This window comes from Siniperca chuatsi, linkage group LG5 (assembly GCF_020085105.1).
Source record: "Siniperca chuatsi isolate FFG_IHB_CAS linkage group LG5, ASM2008510v1, whole genome shotgun sequence".
Classification (NCBI taxonomy): Eukaryota; Metazoa; Chordata; class Actinopteri; order Centrarchiformes; family Sinipercidae; genus Siniperca; species Siniperca chuatsi.
Window position 1 is genome coordinate 8,671,641 of NC_058046.1, and position 22,311 is coordinate 8,693,951.

The 22,311-nt window shown below is 41.3% G+C and overlaps 1 protein-coding gene across 1 annotated transcript; it reads left to right on the forward strand.

The window, feature by feature from the left end:
- Positions 1 to 596: 596 nt before the first annotated feature.
- specc1la (sperm antigen with calponin homology and coiled-coil domains 1-like a) lies at positions 597 to 22,068 on the forward strand. Its single transcript, XM_044198145.1, has 16 exons — positions 597 to 820; positions 6,792 to 6,954; positions 7,061 to 7,199; positions 7,290 to 8,920; positions 9,356 to 9,563; positions 9,794 to 9,867; positions 10,425 to 10,600; positions 10,887 to 11,050; positions 11,483 to 11,601; positions 12,419 to 12,509; positions 13,123 to 13,212; positions 13,318 to 13,477; positions 13,813 to 13,915; positions 16,517 to 16,633; positions 16,748 to 16,807; positions 18,377 to 22,068. Exons 2-16 carry the CDS (start codon positions 6,829 to 6,831, stop codon positions 18,464 to 18,466), a joined length of 3,348 nt encoding a protein of 1,115 aa, XP_044054080.1. The 5' UTR covers positions 597 to 820; positions 6,792 to 6,828; the 3' UTR covers positions 18,467 to 22,068.
- Positions 22,069 to 22,311: the final 243 nt, after the last annotated feature.

Below are 22,311 nucleotides of genomic sequence, written 5' to 3' on the forward strand. Positions count from 1 at the left end.
CAGTCCTCTTTTATAAATATGTGCTAAACTCACAATGTCCTGTAGGTATACTCAGCATACTGAGTTGTACACTATTCCATCTACCTTGTCTAGTGTGTATTCTACTAGAGATGCAAATCGTAACGTAAGTGTAGGACTAGTGAAGACAGTGATGGGCATGTAAATTAAAAGCTAAACGCAAATGTACTGTGCCTGGGCTTTGGTGGTCCAGGGTCCCTGGGTTAGGGCTACACATTTCCGTAATGTAATGGTAATTTAAAGGTAGGTGTACCTACGTTTTCAGAAAAAAATGTGATTTATGCTACATGTTTTCTCCTGACATGACCATATGTCCAGATAACTTAACAGTCTTAATAATTGAGGTGTGAGATATATTAGAAAGTATGTGAAAGATGCATCTAAACCTCAGAAGGGATAAATAATCTGCAGATACTAATGGTTATTCAGTAACTTGGACAATGTGAGCCCATTTCCTCTACTCTAGGTGTGTGAAGGTGGTGTAGACTTGGTTGAAGAGAAGCTCTGCAAGACTTTTGGCCCAGCTCCAGGTGTAATTTGTAGACAATAATAAATGAACCACTGGCTATTTAAACATCCCGGAGGCAGTAAACTTGTCCTGTGGAGAGGGTGATGCTGAGATGATGCAACCAGAGGAGGGGGCAGAGGATCATCCGGCTGCTGCCAACAGAAAGGGGCTGACATCCGAAACCGATGCTGCCTGCCCACTGAAGTTGTGGATTGGCGAACTGTTAGCGGCCGCAAATGAACATTTATCGGACCTTCATCAACCTATCAAACAGGAAAATTAGGAGGACCTCGGGTATGAATATTTTATCAGTTTACTGACAGGCGTTGTCTTTTTGCCGGCTGTGCTAACATCGTTAGCCTAACGATAGCATTAGCAACCTAATTGCTTACTGACAGCTGCGCTAAATTAACTGACTGAAAAGAAACACACCGACCTACTCTAAAGTTACGTTAGCTACGCATACTCGCGCTGTTCGTTTTGTTTGTTTTAAACAGAATGAAAATGATTGTTTTAACCCTCAAACCAGATTTTTGGCCAGCTGTCAAGCTGGAAAAATTGACTTGTATCTGTACTATGAATTATTTCAAAATAAGTCTTCGCGATGTGTTGACATGTGGCCCCAGTGTCATTCATAGTTTAATGTGCGTCTCGGCTATGGGTTTAAAACAATTCTGTGATACATGTGGTGTACTGTTAGTTTGGCTAGTACTCTGCACGTCTTGGCAAGACTACCGATACATATTTGCTTTTGACTGCATAATAACCTGAAAATATGTTTGTCACCTGGCAATACATATATGCAATATAAAACCATATTACATCTGCTATCTGTCTAATATACTATAGCTCTTATTTCACTCCAGGTTCAAACTCTGTCGCTCTATCGGAGCTTTGATATAATTATCATAGTTTCAGTAAATGTTGTTATGCTTAGGTGTCTAGCTCGGTGCCTTTGTTTTGAAAGCGTGTGGCCAAACAGGAAGTGAATTTATAGAAATTCGCTGTGTGCCTGACCATATAGCTAACTAGCTAGCTGGGTTATCTCCTTGGTTTTAAGTTGCCATTTGGTCTCTAACATGATAGTACCGACGTGTGCTTACTCCACAGACTCGGGTTGTTGTCTTTACCTGAAAGGTTTGGTTGGTAAAGTATGTGCTTGTGTAGTTGAATGATACACTGTAAGGGCTAACGTTAGCCGTGGTGCTGCTAATGTAGGTGTAGCCAAGAACAATGTAAATTTGCCATCCCCCCTGAGAAGAGTCAACAGTGAACTGATGTTGCAGCCTGTCAGTGCCTTGGCTGGCCCAAACGGCATACTATCGCACAGCTGTCGCCTCTGTGTGTGTGTGTGTCTTAACTAAATCCCCTTCTCTCGCGCGTACTCAGTTAATTTAAAATCATTTAAATCATTTTTTTTTTTTTTTTTAACCAGAAGTGACCACAGATGTTTCCTAACTTTCCTGAAATAGCTTGGAAAGAGCAATATTTGCAGCCCACTCTTTAAATCAATGTCCAGGAGATATGACTTATGAGATATTCCTTCTTGGCTCTGCCTGATCATTGCTTTGCTTTTTGAAAAATATTTTTTTGGGGGGAAAAACGCTCTAGTCTTGGAAACGTTGCCCCCAAGTGACATTGAACAAGGGAAATATATTTTCAAGACAAACTCATAGGTCAGGACCAAACCCATGTTCTGTTTGATTAAAGTGAATAAAGATTATTACATTTTTTTTGTAGTGTTGGCCATGACAACTCTTCCACATAGTGTGTTTTATGAAGTGGAAGGTGAGTGATGATTTACAAACACTCCTCAATAAATTCTTTACTTATGCAAATAAAGCTGTGGATGGTCTTGCTTCCACAATGCCAGGTTAATCCTGATGAATGTCAAAGGTGCCAAAGAGGTAAATATGTTTGGGCATTTTAGTTACTGGTCCTCCATTTTGAAATTGGTGATTGTCATTTGACTGAAGGCTATCATAAAAAAATCAGGTCCAGGCTTGTATATTAATAGTGAGGCATATTTTAGCAAATTAAATTCAAGGTTTGACAGTGTCTGCTCTGTCTCAGGCAGACTGGTGCCTGCTTGTCCTTGTACACACAGTCACCCTTGTAGGGTTTACTTTTTGCTTTTTTTTTTTTTTTTTTACTGGAGACGCCACCACAGGAAGCTGATGTTATGGCAAGGAAGTGCCTCCCCGCAGTTAAAGCATGAATAAGGAAGGAGAACAGGGAAGGGGTATTAATGAGACCACTGCTACCCCCACCTCCTCCTCTCCCCAGACGTAACTCGACTGTTTCTTCTGCGTCCTCTGTCTCAGTCTCATGCTTTGTTCAGCTGTCTGTAAAGGAACACAACACGCACTTGTTCCTTTGGTCAGCCTTGGATCAGATCCATTGCATTAATTAACACTGAAATCAAATACTGTAGCTGTATTTCATTTGAATCAGTGTTATTGGCTTCAAAGTTGAGTAGAGGTGTTTTGCACATGTAAATAATTCTGTTGACAACCTCCTACCTCTGTGTGATGGACTTTTTTTATATTAAATAGGCAAAATCATTACATTTTAAATAATCATATCCTTGTGGTTGCTTCTATGTTTTGTAGATTCTTAATATCAGCCCAACAAGATTTCTGCAGTTGGCAATGGATCACCTTTGCTAATATTTAAGAAATTGTCTGCTAGCGGAAGACAATCCTGATGGACTCTGACCTTTTTCAATTCTGTGTTGTTTAAGGACTTTAGCTATAATCAAACATGAATACATCATGATGTCATGAACAATCAACCCAATGATGTGGAGTCACCAAGAAAATAGTTTTTCAGCATCACAGAAACAGCATTGTTTTTGATACAGTGTGATTCATCACAGATGTTGGCGTAAACTACATCAGCGTGAGAAGTACAACTCGTTTAGGCCACATTTTCCAAACTGAACCAAGTGAGTTTGACAGGCCAGTGTGTATACATTTATGGTATATGAATTATTGTTTTCCGAGTAGTTTTGCAGCGTGAAAGAAAAGGCAACTGCCTCTGCCCCATTTAGCTGCACTTTTGGTCCCCAGCCTGCGCTCCCATGTCTATTCAGATCCATTGAAAAGAGCTGTGCTCTAGCTAGCAGCTCTCCGTTTCAGACATCTGCTTTGACACACATTCAGCTATTCAGAAAACTGGCTAGTTGTTGAGTGCACATGTCAGTACTCAGGGAAAACGCCCTGCCAAACGTATGTGTTATGGATAAATACATGCAGTACACAGGCAGTATAGAGTTAGATGTGCAAAGACAGATAAGGTTGGAAAATAATATAAAGAAAGGAATGATATATTCCGTAGCAATCTGAGTCCAATTGATTGTCCTGTATCTTCAGCTGGAGAAGTTACTTGCTTGATCAGATATAGTATGAGTTTAGCAGCTGCAGTGGTGCTAATACACATTTTGAATTGTCTTTGTTTCTTTGGGCCCAAAAGGTTTGTGTTTCCAAAAAAAAAAAAAGAAAGAAAGTAAGAAGACATGCAGCAGGACTGTAGCAGTTCTGGCAGACTGAAAGACAACAAAAGCTTTCCAGACAATCATTTATAGCTTCACTGCATGTATAATTTAAGATAACCTGTCAACATATAAAGTCTAGGTCTGGGCAACATGTAGTGAGATCAGTACAGACATGAAACATCAAATGCATCTTAAAGTATGGCCGTGACATAAAGCTTCCAAATAAGGTTAGGCCTGTGGGGATGTAGATGTACATAAAAAGTAGCCTTCATCTCGGAAAGCTTTAAACCTACTAAAAGACACTAACTGGGGAAAGATGCATGGTGTAAACTCAGAATTAATATTCTAATCATGAATGGTCAGAGGTTGCAGATGTAAACACAATATGCTTCAAAGTATTCTATCAAAGTAGAGTTTGTTTTGAAACCATAAGGCTGCAGTACAGGTTTGTTTCAGTGAATAAAATATACCTCTGCACCACAGAAGCCTCAGAGCTGTAGAGACTAACCAGCCGAAACCCATTATTTTCCATTTTCTCCACATGAGGCGGGGAAGATTGTTTGTTTCTTTTTATTTGCTTGCGGCTCTTCGTAAACTTACACAAAACTGTCTGAGGTCTGATGGTATGTGACACGTATTTTGTTTTCTGTAAGAAGCTTTTTTTTAACAAAAACAACAGTTTTTTGTAAGCACATTATTTTGAGTAAAGATTTCAAGTTGGCAACTTGAAAAATACACATTTTTTATCTTTAAAGTCCAATCAAACTCCTCATAACTTGTCCTCGATTTTAGGCCTGTGTGTTTTTCTGGTTTGCTCATATGAGTTTAGTGTAACTAAACACTTTTCAGCATTCACGTCACTGGAGGCCAAGGTTAACCCAACAGAAATAATAAGCCAAATAAATATCTTCTCGGCAGAAAAAAAATGAATAACTTTGAGGCACCCGAAGTAGAAGATTTGGTGCAGGATGACAGATTGAAAGTAACATCTGTACCAAGGAAACACAGCTGAAATCTATTAGAAAAGTATGTGTTTTTGAATAAAGTGCAGTTGTGGTTTAGTAGCAGGTTATTTGGATTCTCTGGAAGTATCAGGAAAGAGAAGGTTGACAATATGTGCCTCACATGTGAGCTATTGTGTACAGATCTCCACCTGCACCAGCTGTATCAGATTTTAATTATTGATTCATTTTTTTTAGTGTGTATTTATTTAGCTAAGATTCAAGGAAAGGTTTCAGTCAGTGAATTGTCTAAACATTTGTGCTCCTGCTACAATACATTGGTCAGCTTCTCACAGTGTTCTATTTAAAGTCTGATTTACTGCTGATTTATATTTATTTCCATATCCAAACAATAAACTTCTGCACAGGAAAACAACAGAGCACTGACTTGAAGATAGATTGTAGCTGGATTTCCTGTGTATAATAAATAACTTCAGCTCACTTTTTCCTCTTCCTTCTCCTTAGTGCAAAAAGAACTCAAAGACGTCCAAATCTGTGCTGAAGTACTTACTCTTTGTCTCCAGCTGCGTCCCAAATCACTTTTTCTTGCTATCGTGGCATCAAGTCAGGTTCTGTTCAGACCTGGAGGCAACATGTTAACAATGCTGAATAAAGTTTCCTGTGTTTTATACAAGCTTTTGTTATTTGGTTACAACCAGTTTCAACACCTTGTTAACTGGCAAATGAACACCAGATACAAAACTGCACCAGATAAACTCCAACCTAGTTATAGGTGCTTCATTTGGAAAAAGTTTGAGGCAATATTTTTTTAATTTTTTTAATCACCTGTTACTAATTCAATACACATTACACGCTCACCAAATTATGCTCAAGATTTTGCACCCATTAAATTCTTATTAGGAATCTTTTCTGGGTTGTCAAGTTGTTTAAATAGAGCAACGGTAATTGTGAACTGGTATGAGTACGCCTACATCTTGCACGAACATGGCACTAAATGATTTCTTGGCTGTACAAGACGAGATCCAGTGCATCAGACTGGTTGCCCAGTAACAGACTAACTGACTCACATTTTTGCCTCCGCAAAAAAAATTACCTGCAGTTGTGTTGGTTTGAGCTTTCACTTTGATCTGTGAAGGAATCTGCTTTTCCTTTTTTGGCTCTGCTGATGATTCCACACTATGCTAGAAAAACTTTGTCTGTTCTAAGGATTAGATTTTAAGACCACGTTCTTCCCACAAATGAATACCAATAGCAGCAACCACCCACACAGATTAAACTGAGTCTTTATCAGTGTCATCGTTGTTGCAGCTGACTGAACTATCACCAACACATGAGAGCCATCTAGTGGAGATATTGGTTGGCCTTTGAATGCCTCTATATTTCATTGTTTACCCAACATTCCTGTATCTGGGGTGGTCCTCTACAGCTGTCTTAACAGCTACCAAACTGCAGTGAAGACAAAATGATTTGAATCGCAAGTTCCACACAAGTGTCCATGTATCATGGTATAAATATAAATAAACACCATTTTTAAACTGCAATATCTACAATAACTTATCGTTGTAGGGTTCTGGAGGATAAGAAAAATCCACTACCTCCCAAACACTGACTATCTAGAACAAACTTCAAATCACAGAGGCAGACAGAGAGGAACACATCTTGTAGAAGTGCTCAGCTATTCACTGTGGTCTCAGTGTTTTGTAGTGTTTAGGGAATAGCGTCTGCGGAAAAAATTCCTCATCCATGGAAAACTGGAGCTATCACTCTGCGCGCAGACATACATTACCTTTCTCCTCCCTCCGCACAGATTGAGCTGTAAATGTATCAGCATCAGAGTGCTCAGTATGAAGAAGTCGGTCCGGCCAGCAGTGAGTAAGGTGAGCGGAGATCGAGGGAAGGCAGAGGCCACAGCTACCACTGGGACCGGAAAACCTGCAGCCAAGACCAGCACCACTGCACCTCTGTCTAAGGTGAGACTCATCACGTGATGGGCCGATTAGAGCTGATAAATGCCGCTTTAAAATTTTATTTTATTTTCTTGTTCGTAAGTGAAAATTTGTTGAATATTTTCCCCAGGTCAAAAGCAATGATGATCTTTTAGCAGCTATGGCCGGAGGGAATCCTGCATCAAGTAATGCTGTCAACAAGGCCAAGAGGACTGCCTCCATTGGGACTAATGCTAGCAACCTAGACAGCAAGCCAAAGACAACATCAGGTATATATTCCATGCCTAGATATAAATTTTATCTTTTTGTAATGTTGTTTTACTGGATAGTGTAAGGATGACCTTTTTCTCTCTCACCAGGTACTTCATCCAAGCGCTTGACATCTTCAATTTCCAAGGAGCCAAATTCATCACGAGACCGCCTCCGGACATCCAGGACCTCAGCCAATAAGAAGCAGTTGGTATCAGGGACTGTAGTGGGGGATGTGGCCTCAGGGAAGCGGTCTCGCGGCCAGGTCTTGGCAGAGTCCGATGGCCGTATGAGCAAGTCTAAATCAGACGGCCAGATCAGTGATAAGGTGGCTCTGGAGGCCAAAGTAAAAGACCTGGTGAGTTTGGCTAAAAGCAAAGACATGGAGATCCTCCACCTTCGCAGTGAGCTGAGGGACATGAGGGCCCAGCTTGGCTTGGGAGGGAAGGAAGCACTGCCGCAGGAAGGAGCTTGGGAGGAAGAGAAGCCCCAGGTTTCAGCCATCACAGCAGCTGACGTGGAGTCCACTCTGATTCTCTTACAAGAGCAGAACCAGGCCATCAGAGAGGAGCTCAACCTGCTAAAGAGTGAGAACCGAATGCTAAAAGACCGGCTCAATGCTCTGGGCTTCTCTCTGGAGCAGAGGCTGGATGGCTCTGACAAGCTGTTCACCTACACCTCCCTGAGCCCAGACCTGGCAGCAGGCAGCGGGCAGAGCGATGGTGGAGGCACAGGTACGCTGACCTCCTCAGTGGAAGGCTCTGCCCCCGGCTCTTTGGAGGATCTGCTCACAGGACACCAGCATGGAGGCTCAGCAGACAACCTCGACAGTGAATCTAGCGAGGTCTACCAAGCCGTCACCTCCAGTGATGACGCTCTGGACGCCCCGTCTGGAGCTTCCTCGTCATCTGAGTCGGAGTGCGCACCCAGCAGGGATCGCTCACAGAGGGGCAGCAGTGGCAATGCCAGCGAGGTGTCAGTGGCCTGTCTGACAGAGCGCATCCACCAGATGGAAGAGAACCAGCACAGCACTGCTGAGGAGCTCCAGGCCACATTACAGGAGCTGGCTGACCTGCAGCAAATCACCCAGGAGCTGAATGGAGAGAACGAGCGGCTAGGTGAAGAGAAGGTGATCCTCATGGACTCCCTGTGCCAGCAGAGCGACAAGCTGGAGCTGTACGGTCGACAGATTGAGTACCTGCGCTCTCTGCTGGATGAGCATCATATATCGTATGTGCTAGAGGAGGACATCAAGAGTGGCCGCTACATGGAACTGGAGCAGCGCTACGCAGACCTGGCAGATAATGCCCGCTTTGATAGAGAGCAGCTGCTGGGGGTTCAACAACATCTGTCCAACACGCTGAAGATGGCTGAACAGGACAACGCTGAGGCCCAGGAGATGATCGGAGCACTGAAGGAGAGGAACCACCAGATGGAGCGCATCATGGAGTCAGAGAGACAGGGTCGAGCTGCCATGGCGGCCACACTTGACGAGTACAAGGCAGCAGTGAGCAATGACCAGGCAGAACTGAGCCGCTGCAGAGCCCAGCTGGACCAGGAGAGGCAGAGGGTGGCCGAGCTGTACTCTCTCCACACCGCAGGCGACAAAAATGACATCTGCCAGCTGCTGGAAGGAGTACGTCTAGGGAAAGAAGAGGCTGAGGCCAAGGCGGCGAAGTTGCAGGAGGAGCTGGAACAAGCCCACAGTGAACTCACCCGGCTGCAGGAGACTTGCAGTAAGGTTAGTTAAAACTTGAAAGAGCTTTTGAGATGTAAAATCTGAGGCTATTACAGAGACTGTGTGTGGGGGGCATCAATTTCCTGAAGCTGTAAGATGCTAAATTGATGTTTGACCTAAATGAAACTTTAATCTAGGGTGCACTTGAAACTCAAGCAAGAGTTTTTGGGTCACCAAAATGAGTGCGCCTTTTATTGTCTATGGAGATTATATTGTCTCCAGATTTGACCTTGAAAACGTCACAAATTCAGCGTTCCTCACCAACATAACACAAGGCAGAGGATTACTGTGCAGATGTGTAGTTAGGCACACACTGTACACAATACATCTCTATAAATTACAGTATGACACTGCAGGACCTTTTGTTGCACATTAGTCAGCTAATGAATTCATGGCTTGTTAATTAAATGAAGGATACCCCTCTTCCTGTGTGTGCAGCTGGACAGGGAATACAGAGACTTCCAGCAGCAGGTGCAACAGCAGATGGCCGAGCAGGAGCGCACGCTGGAGAAGCAGCGTGTGGAGCTGCAGGGGAAAGAGACTGAGATCGCAGACATGAAGGAAACCATCTTTGAGCTGGAGGATGAGGTGGAGCAGCACCGAGCTCTTAAACTCCACGACAACCTCATCATCACAGACCTCGAGAGTAAGTGGGCTGGACACTCAGAACAGTGTAAACTTGTTCTAATGGTCAAACTTTGACTGTCTAGTAGGTTTATATACCCTCATGTTCACTCAAGCAGGCAGCCATTTATCATTTAGAGATCCTGTTGTGTGAAACCAAAACAAACATCTACTGTTATGTGTGGTATTGAGTCAGTCTGTGCTGTGGGCTGTTGGTTAATACCACCAACATGTATTAACTTCCTATTTCAGACTCTGTGAAGAAGCTGCAGGACCAGAAGCATGACATGGAGAGAGAGATTAAGATTCTTCACCGCAGACTGAGGGTAAGAGTGCTGCATGGGGCCACTGGGCTACTTGAGGACCAGGGCAGACTGGTTTGACCAGACTGGTATCTGGTTAAAGCCAATGCTAAGAAGTATTTGCAAATACTCTTCTGCCATTGGCCCGTCTCCAGACACAGCAGGCAGCTGTTTTCACCGAAAAACTTTCCTGGCACCAAACAGCAGACAGACAAAGTTAGCAACTAGCTGATGAACATAGTGAAGCATTTAGCAGCTAAAGAGCCAGATATGTCTCTCAGGAGTTGGTGCAGAGCTAAAAGGAGAATAAATATTGGACTTTATTTATCAGGTGGCCAGAAACACTACTCTAAATGAATGCTTATGTGTATCCATGTCTGCTGGATGTGTAAACAAGTGAATGTTTGCTAATATGTTCACCATATTAACTTTATAAGAAGATAATATGTCAGATGTTGCAGCTTGTCTCCTTGCCCCCAAATATCATTGATACTGCTTTAATGATCCAATGTATCATTTCACCTAAATAATGTTCAGCTCTCTGCTGTTCTCACTGTGTGTGTGTGCGCGTGCGTGTGCAGGAGGAGTCGATGGAGTGGCGTCAGTTCCAGGCTGATCTGCAGACAGCCGTTGTCATTGCTAATGACATCAAGTCCGAAGCACAGGAGGAGATTGGAGATCTGCGGCGCCGGCTGCAGGAAGCCCTGGAGAAGAATGAGAAGCTGAATAAAGAGCTGGACGAGGTCAAGAGCCGCAAGTAAGACCCACAGAGTTTGGAAGAGCTCCAGTCACGCTGACGTCGTCTGTCTTGTGTTTGTAAACAAAATGAGGGAAGATTTAATGTTGCTTATTTGATTATGATTCTGGATGCTGATGAATCCCACAGTTACAGACCAAATGATAAATGATCTCTTTTAAAATTACAATTTGATTATAATTGACCCTTGATTATAGACTGATTAAGAGCCATTCTCAAGCCATAATGTAGACAGCAAAGGAGCTCTGAGTATACATACTGAGTGGAGCACTGGATGTTTTCCCAGGCAGGAGGAGGAGAGAGGCAGAGTGTATAACTACATGAATGCAGTGGAGAGGGACCTGGCTGCTCTCAGACAGGGGATGGGTCTCAGCAGGCGATCCTCCACCTCCTCAGAGCCCTCGCCCACCGTCAAAACACTCATCAAGAGCTTCGACAGTGCCTCACAAGGTACCACACAATCATAAGATGCTCCACTTTCCTCATTTTTTCTTTATATGTTGCTGCTGGTTTTAATGATAATTTGATAATGCAACATAATTTTTATGTTTTATTATTTATTCCCCATTGCTGTAAGTGTAGTCATTTGTCAAGATGTTTTTTGATTGAGTTCTGCATCCGTTTCAAAGACTGTTTTTTTTTTTTTTTTTTTTTTTTTTTTTTTTTTTTTCATTTTTGATAAATGAGATTATCAGATAAAACTAATGTGTATTCTATTTATTTTGCAGTAAGATAATTTTGTCTTTGCCAACCATCTTAGCTTTGGTCTTAAGCTCAGCATTTGTTCATGCAGAAGGAACTTTATAGACAAGGTTTCAGGAGTGTATTTGGTCTCTTGTGTGGAGCAGGTCTAAACTGAGGTCTGTTCCACTCTTAATTTAGGTCCTCCTACCAATGGTGCCTCTGTGGCTCCAACAGCCTCGGCTGCCCCGCTACCACGCACCCCCCTCAGCCCCAGTCCCATGAAGACACCCCCAGCGGCTGCTGTTTCACCCATACAGGTACAGGAGGAAAGGCTTTGTGTGAATATGTTGCTCAAATTTGCTGTTACCATACCATTTCACACTTTTTAGTGGTTAGTTAGGAACTTTATTGTCCACAATGTGACAAGTAGTCACTAGACAGCATTAAGAAAAGCAACATTTTTCAAACCTTGTTGATTGGATAAACTGCTGAGAGGCTATAGAGAAGTTAGACTGTAGGGAAAATGCCCATAGTTTGAACAACATTTTAGAAATAGCACAGCCTTTGGTTTTACCAGGTGAATTAGAGATAACAATTTGACCATTTTGTTTTAATAAAACTCATCTGAATTAGTGTCTATGGAACTGTGGAATAAGGTGATACACTGAACACTGTGAACATTAATTTTCATAATAATAACTTATTAGAATAGAATAACTTTTTCTAGTAACAATGTGAGTGTACATTATATATGAGAGAATATAATTTGATATCATAATACCGGTACTCATATTTTCCGGTTTGTTGCTGTCATGTGAAAACCATATTTCTCTTAAACGTCGTTTTTAATGAGCTAGGAAAAACAATGCATTTTTCAGATAATCCAATTGACTTTTAAATTCTCTTCGTTTAAGAAGTAGGAGAATTTTCTCCACCAATAAAGGATCACTTTATCCTTCCGTTTTTCTGAAAAAAGCAAAATCACAGAGTTTGGAGATACTTGGTTTTCTTTTAACTTTGTGGAGTATTGCCATTTAGTAATGTTTGATTTATGTATTTTATATTGTATTCTTCTTAACCAAGACCACTCACAGGATTTGTAATGTAGAAAGCTGTTGTTTGTTGCTGTTTCAGAGACACTCCATAACTGGGTCTATGTCAGCAGCCAAGCCGCTCTCCTCCCTGAGTGATAAGAGGCCCAGCTACACAGACATCACCATGCCAGGTGAGCTAGCCGTCACAGTGATCATTTTAATACACTCCGTATACTGTATAAATAATTCTTTTATTTCAGAAATTTAGGTATAAATCTGTAAAATGGCAGAATATACTTGAATATGTACTGTTAAATATTGGACACATACCAGAAATGCCCGAGTCCTTTGTCCTCTGCTATACCTCTGTCATAGTAAACTGTTTTAACGATGAAGGGGAATGGACTGCCCTCTCTCTCTCTCTCTCATGAGAAATAATGTGATTGTTTTTCCCCAGAGGCCTGGAGTTGGGAGTTGCAGGTTTACTGTATGTTGACGTTATGTTTTAGCTAATAAAACACTAGAGTGGATGATAAGCGGAAATAATGAGCCACCACATACTGTAGAATGTCCCTGAGCTCATCATCAGTAATGAGTTCAAGTGTTTCATGTGGACGTGCAAATTTGGCCATAGCCTCCAATTCATTTCCCCCTGATTAGTTTTCTTGTTGAGCGAAGCAGCCTTGTTCGTCAGCATTCCCTGAACTCAGAGGGGTTCATTTCAGAAACATCTAATTTCAGAGGAAGTCCTTTTATAGAAACACTTGTACTATATGTGACGTAAATACTGTGATGTACCCACAGCTGAGCACCTCCTCAGGGGAACCTCTGCTAGCCGGCCTCCGTCTGCCCTGCAGAGGGTCTCCAATATGGACTCAACTAAGGCAATCTCAGGTTAGAGATGCTAGTTAAGTTATATAAACTTGTTATAAACTAACTCAGTCACTAGTTTAGTTAAAAAAAAATCGAGTCTATACTTGTCTCCCCTATCCTGAGCAGTGTCCCGTCGGAGCAGCGAGGAGATAAAGAGGGACATGTCTGCTTCAGACGGGGCCTCCTCAACCTCCCTGATGGCTATGAGTGCTGCCTCCTCCCCGCTCTCCCTGTCCTCCTCCTCCCCCACCGCCTCCATCACCCCCACCGCACGCAGCCGCCTAAGGTATGACCTCCTGGGGCACTGACTCATCTGTATGCTGTACTGATTGGTAAAAGTAGGTTGCGTTATTTGCCTGTAATCCAGCAAATGTGTAAAGTAACTGTCTCTATTTTTGTTCTCGTCAGAGATTTTAATCTGTCAGTTGCCTGTGTGACATCACCTCTTCATACTGTAGTTGTGATTGGTCTGCTGACAAAACGTACAGCCTGTGACAGCTTTCTTAGTTCACTAAGCAAACATGCTTACCATTATAATCTGTTGATTTACTGACATAAGTAAGTCTTTTAAAACTGAGTGTGAGTGCTTGCATACATGTCTCTTCTGTGCGTCTATTACAGAGAAGAGAGAAAGGACCCGCTGTCAGCACTGGCCAGAGAGTATGGAGGCTCCAAGAGAAATGCTTTGCTAAAGTGGTGCCAGAAGAAGACTGAGGGTTATCAGGTAGGTTCCTGTCCTGTCACTGGAAGGTACCAGCTGATGTGATCCCACATTTCCCAAAGAGTCTACAACGCTTCTTCAATGGCTTTAGCAAAAACTGACAATAAATAACAAACATAATTAAAGGGGAACTCCACATCAAAGTCTGTTTACAGGTCTTGGGGAGTACTACTGAGTATGTGAAAAAAATTATATAAAGCCTTTTGTGATTCCAGAGGGAGCTGTGCAAAGTCTGATAAATTGCCTCAAGTGATGTCACTTGGTTGGGGCTGAAGACTACACATTTGAAAATGATCTGGGGGTGTGAAGGGAGTGAGTTTACCAGACTTTTGTAGCCCCCTCGTCCTACTTACACAACACAGCTGAAACTCTGTCTGAAATGCTGGAAGTGTAGTTGCATTGTGGGTAATATAGGTGCCAGATTTTGACGATAAGGAAGATTGCATGCAATAAAAGACGCTTTTTTTTTTTTTTTTTTTTTTAAACTCCATTGCGAGTCCAACAATGTTATAATCGTTTACACTTGACTGTAACACTCACACATGCCAGCGCCTCGTATCTTTCTGTGTCACTGTTGTTAGTTTAAGGTTACAATTTCAAATGGGATTCACAAAAATGGAGGCGGTAACTACAGAAGAAGGCTATCATAAATAAGAAAAAAAGTCATTCATTCCTTAATGGCAGGATGGATTTCTCTGAATTAAATATGGCAATACAAATATGTATTTTGTGGAGTGTTGCCAGTTCCCATCAAAAGCGTTATGATGAGCTGATGTTTTGTAAAAGCAAAGATAACTGAAGAAAACAAAAACGATCAGCAGCACAGTTTTTCCTTCCACTGGTTTATGAGTTTTATAAAAGAACATTACATGTTTGAAATGTCTGTTTGGGTGCTTAGTTAAAATTAATGAATTATGCAAAATATGTGAAATGGAGGTAAAGTTTTATAATAGTTAGAGCTGATTGTTATTTTTGTTATTAGACCTGTACATATTGTGAAGAGGCTAATAATTTTATGACTGGACAGTGAGAAAAATTAATCTTGAACTCTGTCTGCTGAACTGTCCCTGAGCCAGTCCAAAGTGGGGTGTAGCATGAAAGTTATAATCCTTAAGATTTCAGTCCTTGTTGATTTGGCAACACCCGTGGTTACTGGTGGTAACAGCAAGTGCAGTTTAATACTGCAGTTCTCAGAATTCTGGAGGCAGCGCACACTCACTGAGCCACTGTTTTTTTTTTTTTTTTTTTTTTTTTTTTTTTCAGATGTGTATCTATTTACAGTGCAACCAAACACACACACACACACACACAGCGCAAGGTGTTTTCCACCTAACGGCAGGGCACAGTAAGAGGAGTTGGTTACATTGCTGAGTTTGAGGAGTGCAGTCTGTCGCCTGCAACTCATCCAACAGCTCACTGGCTGCTCCTTGTTTCCCTGCAACATTTACAACTGATCAGATGTCAAAAGATGCTGAATGTCTTGTTTTTGCATTTTGTGTAGATGCATGTTTAATGCTGCAATAGGAAATGTTGGGTTTGCATTAGCAGTAACTTAATACAGCTCTGATATGGTGTTTGGAGAGTGAACAGTAAACAGTGAGGCTAATATCAATGAGATAAAATCAAAAACTGTAAAGCTGGATTACATTCTGCATCATTTCCTGTGAATCCCTCGTGCATAGCTAGGCAAGTAGAATCCAGCGCCGGAATGGCGGACCAGTCCAAAATGTAAATACATGACAGGGCTATTGCAGAAAACATGCAAACCATAACTAGTATCAAAAACGGGGTTTAATTTCATGAAAATCTTTAGGATTATAATTTTAACTAGTCGAGGTGTGTCTCTTCTTGTTTTCCATTTCAGTCTAGTTTGATGGTGTTGTTGCAGATCAGCGTCATAGTGGCTGCTCTCCCCTTGTAGGTCGTATTTGTTGATTGTAGTACGGTCTCTTTTACTGAGACACTGACCCGAATCAAAAACCCCTGCCTAAACGTATGCAGACACAATAAATGTCTGAGCATTGACTGGCGCTAAAATCACAATCACCTCTCTTATCTGATGTAGGTTATGGTTTCCATGGCACCTTAGATCTTCTCCAGGAAGTGTGCAACATTTACTCACATCCTGTGAGTTACCTGCCTGACGAAAACACAAGGCTTTCTCTGAATCACTGCATACTAGTTTATAGTTATGGCACAGAGGAGAGTTGAGCATCCAGTTACATACAACCTTAGTGGTTGTTTGAAATCAGATTTACAGCCCCTGCAAAGGTCAGATGACAGTTGATAGTGGAAAAGATGATAAATGTGATATGGATGAGTAATGTTATATTCACTTCACGTAAAATCCCACGACTGTCATCGAATCGAGCTGCTGTTATTTGTGGTTAAATCATTTTTAAATAGTTCCATGACAACTGAATTTATTGTGACCATAATATTGTTGAAAGCATGTAATGCACAGTGGCTGGCAGTGACATTCATGACCTGGGATAAAATGTTGTACCTTCTAAGCACTGATAAGGCCCAGAAATTGGTTTTCCATCGATTTTTGTTCTGTCGAGTTGAATCAAAGTTTTAATGGATCGCCGCTTTGTTTTTCAGAACATTGATATCACAAACTTCAGCAGCAGCTGGAATGATGGCCTGGCCTTCTGCGCTGTGCTCCACACCTACCTTCCTGCACATATCCCCTACCAGGAGCTCACCAGCCAGGAGAAGGCAAGTAGAGCTCTCAGGAAAGCGCCGACCTTTAAGCTATCATGACCGTATCATTACCGTTGTTAGACATAGTATTCCACTGTGTTTGACTTTGACTCTGTCTTGTTTTCTCAGAGGAGAAACTTCACCTTAGCCTTCCAGGCTGCAGAGAGTGTGGGCATCAAATGCACTTTGGTAAGCTTTATACCAATAAGAAATTACTTTTATTAAAATGAATAAAACCAAAATAATGGAAAAACTGTACTACTAATATAGAATTTTTTTCCCCATCCTTTTCTGATATGCCCCCTTAACTCATAATGTAAATACATTTCAACCACTGACATTGCTCATTCTAATCATTAACCAGAGATGAACTACAGTATGTTTTGCAATTGTTTAGTGTGTCGTCTAAAGTTCTGCTTTTAACATCATAAAGCTCACTGACCTGCCGGTGTGTCAGTCATTACAAACCCAAGCTGTACAGCTAGAACTTGTTTAAACCCACAGAACTTTATTTTAAATTCTAGTGGAGATCCTAAAGTTTCCAAAGATACCACATGTTGGGATAAGTGTGTATAAAATGATGCTAAAAACATTGAGAATATTTCCATTTGATGGAATGGTTCAGCAAATTTGAATACACTTTGTCACTCAAGGTAAACATCGTATAGCTTCAAGGAAGACCTGGAACAAGGTGATACAGAAAATATATGATGCTGTCAGACAGTGTGGAAAAAGATTTGACCAACCTTAAATTTACTTAGCCCGACATTTTGGGAAATGCACTTATTTGCTTTTTTTTTTTTTTTTTTTGGCGAGAATTAGATGAGAAGATCGATACCACTCTTATGTCTGTACGGTAAATATGTAGCTGGAGCCAGGCAATGGTTAGCTTAGCTTAGCATTAAGGCTGGAAACAGGGAAAGAGCTAGCCTGGCTCTGTCCAAAGGTAACAAAATCCACCTGCACAATAACAGCTCAAAAACAAGCGCTGTGACTTTCTGGAGCCTCTGCCGGTTGCCTGGCAACCTCATGGCAACGACAGGACTCCAGAAAGTCACTGCATTCAGCCAAGAAATAGTCCAGCACATAATTCTCAACTAGTCATTTTTACACAAAGTTTTTGTACAGATTAAACAAATGAGATATAACATGTTAATTAGTGAGCTTTTGAGGCGCTGGTAGGCAGAATGTTATCCTTTTGAACAGAGCCAGGCTAGCTGTTTCCCCCTCATTTCCAGTCTCCATGCTAAGCTAAGTTAACCAGCTGCTAGCCGTAGCTTCATATTTACCGTATGGACATGAGTGTCTTCTCATTTAACTCTGGAAAGAAATAGAGGAAAACTTTGTTAAGCGGTTGAAGACATAAACATTGTACAGGATAGCCTCTTTTGATGTCCGGCCTGGTTCATAAGTAGGTACACATTGTGAGGTTTTTATTTTTTGTGTGAGCCTTGTCAAAAACACATTTCCATTGCCTTGTAAATAAGATTTTTCTAATTATGAAGGTTCTTTTTTGACCTTGGAAGTAGTTTCACAAAAGAATTCTTGACTCACTTTACTAGATTTCTTCCAGAGCTTTGAGCCACAACTCGTGTCCTTCAGTGGACAGTGGATGGAGTTTGCTCAGTTATTATGAAGACGGTTCTGTTTCCACATACACTCACCACATGAATTGTTTATCTAAAATATGTAGTGTTTTTGGTGGGATAGAAATCTTCAGTTTAGCAGTATTTTTAAGTGTTTCTTTCTCTTTTCCAGGACATAAATGAGATGGTACACACAGAGAGGCCGGACTGGCAAAGTGTCATGACTTATGTCACAGCTATCTACAAGTACTTTGAGACCTGACTTCACCGTCTCACCCACCCTGCTCCTGCAGCGCAACCAGAGCCACACAAGCCCTCCTGAGCTCTTGGCAACCTTTCAGCCCCATGGTTAACAATTATACCTCACTGACCCTCTCTCCCACACCACAGCAACACCCTGTCACGCTGCATGTCGGTCTACAGTATTTAGCAACACTAAAGGCAGACCAGAACCTCACTGGACACACACAGCTACTCCATCCTCCCAGTGCAGCGTCAAAGGCGCTTTGTGTAGAGTTGTAGTCCAAGGGCTTGCCTCTGTATGTCTGCTGTTACACTAATAAGCCATGGGAAGTAGCCTGGTGAACCAAGTATGAACTGACCAGTGATGAAATCCTGTAGATCACCTTTGCCTTCAGGACCAGCATGAAAAAGAATCCAAGTCTCAGTGCCTTCTACCTGGCTTTTCCTGGCAAATAATATTCCTTCAGTTAACCCAGTTTCCAGGGTGTTAAGGGAGATTTTCTGCAAATCTGACTTTCAGCGTGCTACTTTGCAAGAGGAGTCATTTTCATAAACAGTCACAATGTTTTTTTTCTTTTGTTGGTTGTGAATATTTTGTGGAAAACATCAGCTTTCTACAGAATAACAAACCAAAAGTCAGTGATGTTGGAATTCCCCCACAACCCTGAAAATTCCCATTGAAAGGAATTCAGACAGATGCAGCCTTTTTGCACCAAGTCTTCCAGACATTACAGTACGATACAGATGCCTCTCTTTCAATGGATAAAGTGCCTGTGTGAGTTTTGATGCAGGAGACCAGGATATGAGCTCTCTCTATGGGCCAATCCTCCGCAGAGACGGTGTCTTTTCACAACATTTTGTGAAGCTGAACATTCGAGGAGATGTTGCCAAATATGTTTCAGAGCCTTTTGATTTTGAGCAGCACTAACACACTCTTATGATGGGTTTTCACTAAAAGATTCATGTAGGTGGACTAATAGTCATTTGATGTGTATGGAGTTGAAAGCTAAACCATATAATGTGAGTGTTTGCATTTTGTAGGCCTGCATTTGCCATCTTGCACTTAGACTTCTTTCATTAGGCACATAGGGAACACTGCATCATAACCAAAATATGTGAGTGAATAGCATTTAGTTTCTTGATAAAATGTATTTTGACTGACAAGCTAAGTTCTGTTTAGATCAGAGCCTTAAACTGTATCATCCTGGGGCTCTAATTAGAAATAGTGTCTCACCTAGGGCCTTCATATTTGGAAAATGTGCTCTAGCATTTGGAAACCAGCAGTGACAGATTCATAGGTGAAGACACATACGTTTATAGGTCAGCTGCGTCTCATCAAAAAGGAATAGTTGAACTTAAATACACTTATTTGCTTTCTTGTCGAGTTTGATACCACTTACATGCCTATCAGCTAAATATTGTTACCTTCGGACAGAGCCAGGCTAGCTGTTTCCCCCTGTTTCCAGTCGTAATGCTAAGCTAAGCTAAGTGCTTGCGGGCTCTGGCTTCATATTTAGCATACAGTCATGAGGGAGATATCAATCTTATCATCAAACACTATGCAAGAAAGCAAACAAGTATATTTCCCAAAATGCTGATTTTTTTTTTTCTTTTGTTTGTTTTTTTTAAACATCAGCAAACGTTGCAAAACCATTTATTTTGCACAGAAATTAATTCAATTCATTGTGCCATTGACTAATTTTGTGTGTTAATACTGATGCTGTATTAGACAGATAGTTTCTTAAATTCCTAGTGTGACTCACCATTGCTATAGAGATACTTTGTAGCACAGAATGTCATTTCATTTGTCTGATTTCAGTCAGCATCATTAATGTTGTGGATTTATAGCAGTATATAAACAATAAGCGGTTTATAACCCACTATAATATAGTTGTATGCAGCTATAAAGACATTTTTAAGTGTTGTATTAATGTGCAGTATTTGTCAGCAATGATAACTTATCCTATCAAGACATTTTATGTTATTACAACTGTGTTTTACTAATATTGTCATTCATTATCTGTTTATACAGCAGCCTCCACTTATGGATGCCTCCATATGAAGAATTATAGCCTAGTTGTTGACAAATACATTAAAAACGCATATCTGCATACAGCTACATTAGTGTGTTATAAACCATTTATTAAATGTTTATAGACAGCTTATAAATGCTAAATGGGGGGGACTTAAAATATAGTGTTAGCATGTAATGCTGTCTGACTGCTGTGTGTTTATCGTGCCTCAACATACCAAGTTCACTGTATTTATTTGCATGGTTTCCAATCATTGTAGTGCGGTCATTGCTTTATTTGTCTGAAGTGTATATGAATTTATTACGCATACAAAGTAGCTGCACTGAGACAAGCTTTTTATACTCCACACTAACTTCCTGCCAGTGTAGCTTCGGCGAGTGAAACTGTGACATTTCAAACTGCAGTTATCTCTCCTCACCAGGCACGCGTCGCAGCGCGGAAACAGTTTCTAAGACGGGCTCCGTCTTGTTTGCGCCTCTTGAGGAACACGAATAGTGAGCGATCGTGGGAAGCTGGTTAGATCCCCTCATGTGTCTGGTGAAGGTGATTACACACTGTAGATATGGATCAGACAAAGCAGCCAGCTGGTATCAATAGCAACACGAGGCACAACATTCTCGATTTTAGAAGCACATCAATCCACCAATCCACATCGCCACAATGCGTACAGCTGCATTAGACATTCATTGATGTTAAAGTTGACACAAGAGCCTGCAACAATGAGAGTTTCTTTTTTGTGTGTGTGCAAGAGAGAGTGCGAGTGAGTTATTTAAAACATTTGAAAGCATTGGCTCTCTGTTGATAGGGCTTTGTGATGCCATGATGCTGAGGATTATCAACCAGCAGTTTTATTGTGTTCTGCTTGATTCCACCGCTGGCCCACGTGTTTTATTGCTCCCGGCAGGATCGTCTCTCCGTCCTGGAAGTGGAATGTGTTTTGATCACACTTTAGTGATCCTGGGACGTTACGAGGTCCAGCGTGTGCTGATGTGGAGTGACTGATGAACACTGAGCCCGGCCTGCTGAGGAGAGACCAGCGACTGGCAAAAGCTAGGAAGCACATTCTGCCTCCACATGTTGCGTTGTTTGGGACCTGAGATGATGTGAAGTGTGTAGCTTTACCACAGCGAGCAAAGCAAATGTGAACAGTCCATTATGTCTTTATTGGGTCCACTTCATCAAGCTACATTTATTTTTCTTTTTGTTTACTTGAAAATGCTCTGATAATTCCACTGAACCTGCTTTAGTTTGTTTTTGTTTCCATGTTGGCTTTTATTTTATTTTATTTTTTATTATTATTATTATTATTTTTACAATCCATGCTGCATTTTGTTTTTGGTGTGGAATTATTATTATTTTTTTCCAAGAGAAAATCCTGATCACACTACATGCAGTGCTGAAATTGTCCCATGGCATAGTTAAAGCTGAATGAATGTATTTGTGTGTGTGTGTGTGTGTGTGTAGGGACTAAGCTACAGTATTAAGTGCACACTACAATGATAATCAGTTGTTTAAAAAAAGTGCTCTCTGAATTTGTGTTGCTTTATTTTTTTTTCTGGCAGTAGTTATAAAAGACCATTCAAACAGCCATGCTTGTCGTCATCAATGTCTTAGCAAGTGGTTTCAGCTTTGCCTGGGGGTCAGAAATAGCCACTAAGTTACATTTCCGGTCGACTCACAGTAATTATTAAATGGTGCATTTCATTTAAACAATAATTACATTGTAAGAAAATGTCTAGATAAACTGGATTACCTAACTCGTGTGTCTCAGCTTTCAACACAGATCCACACAAAGTTTAATGTGTGTCATCAACCGACGCATCTGTATACA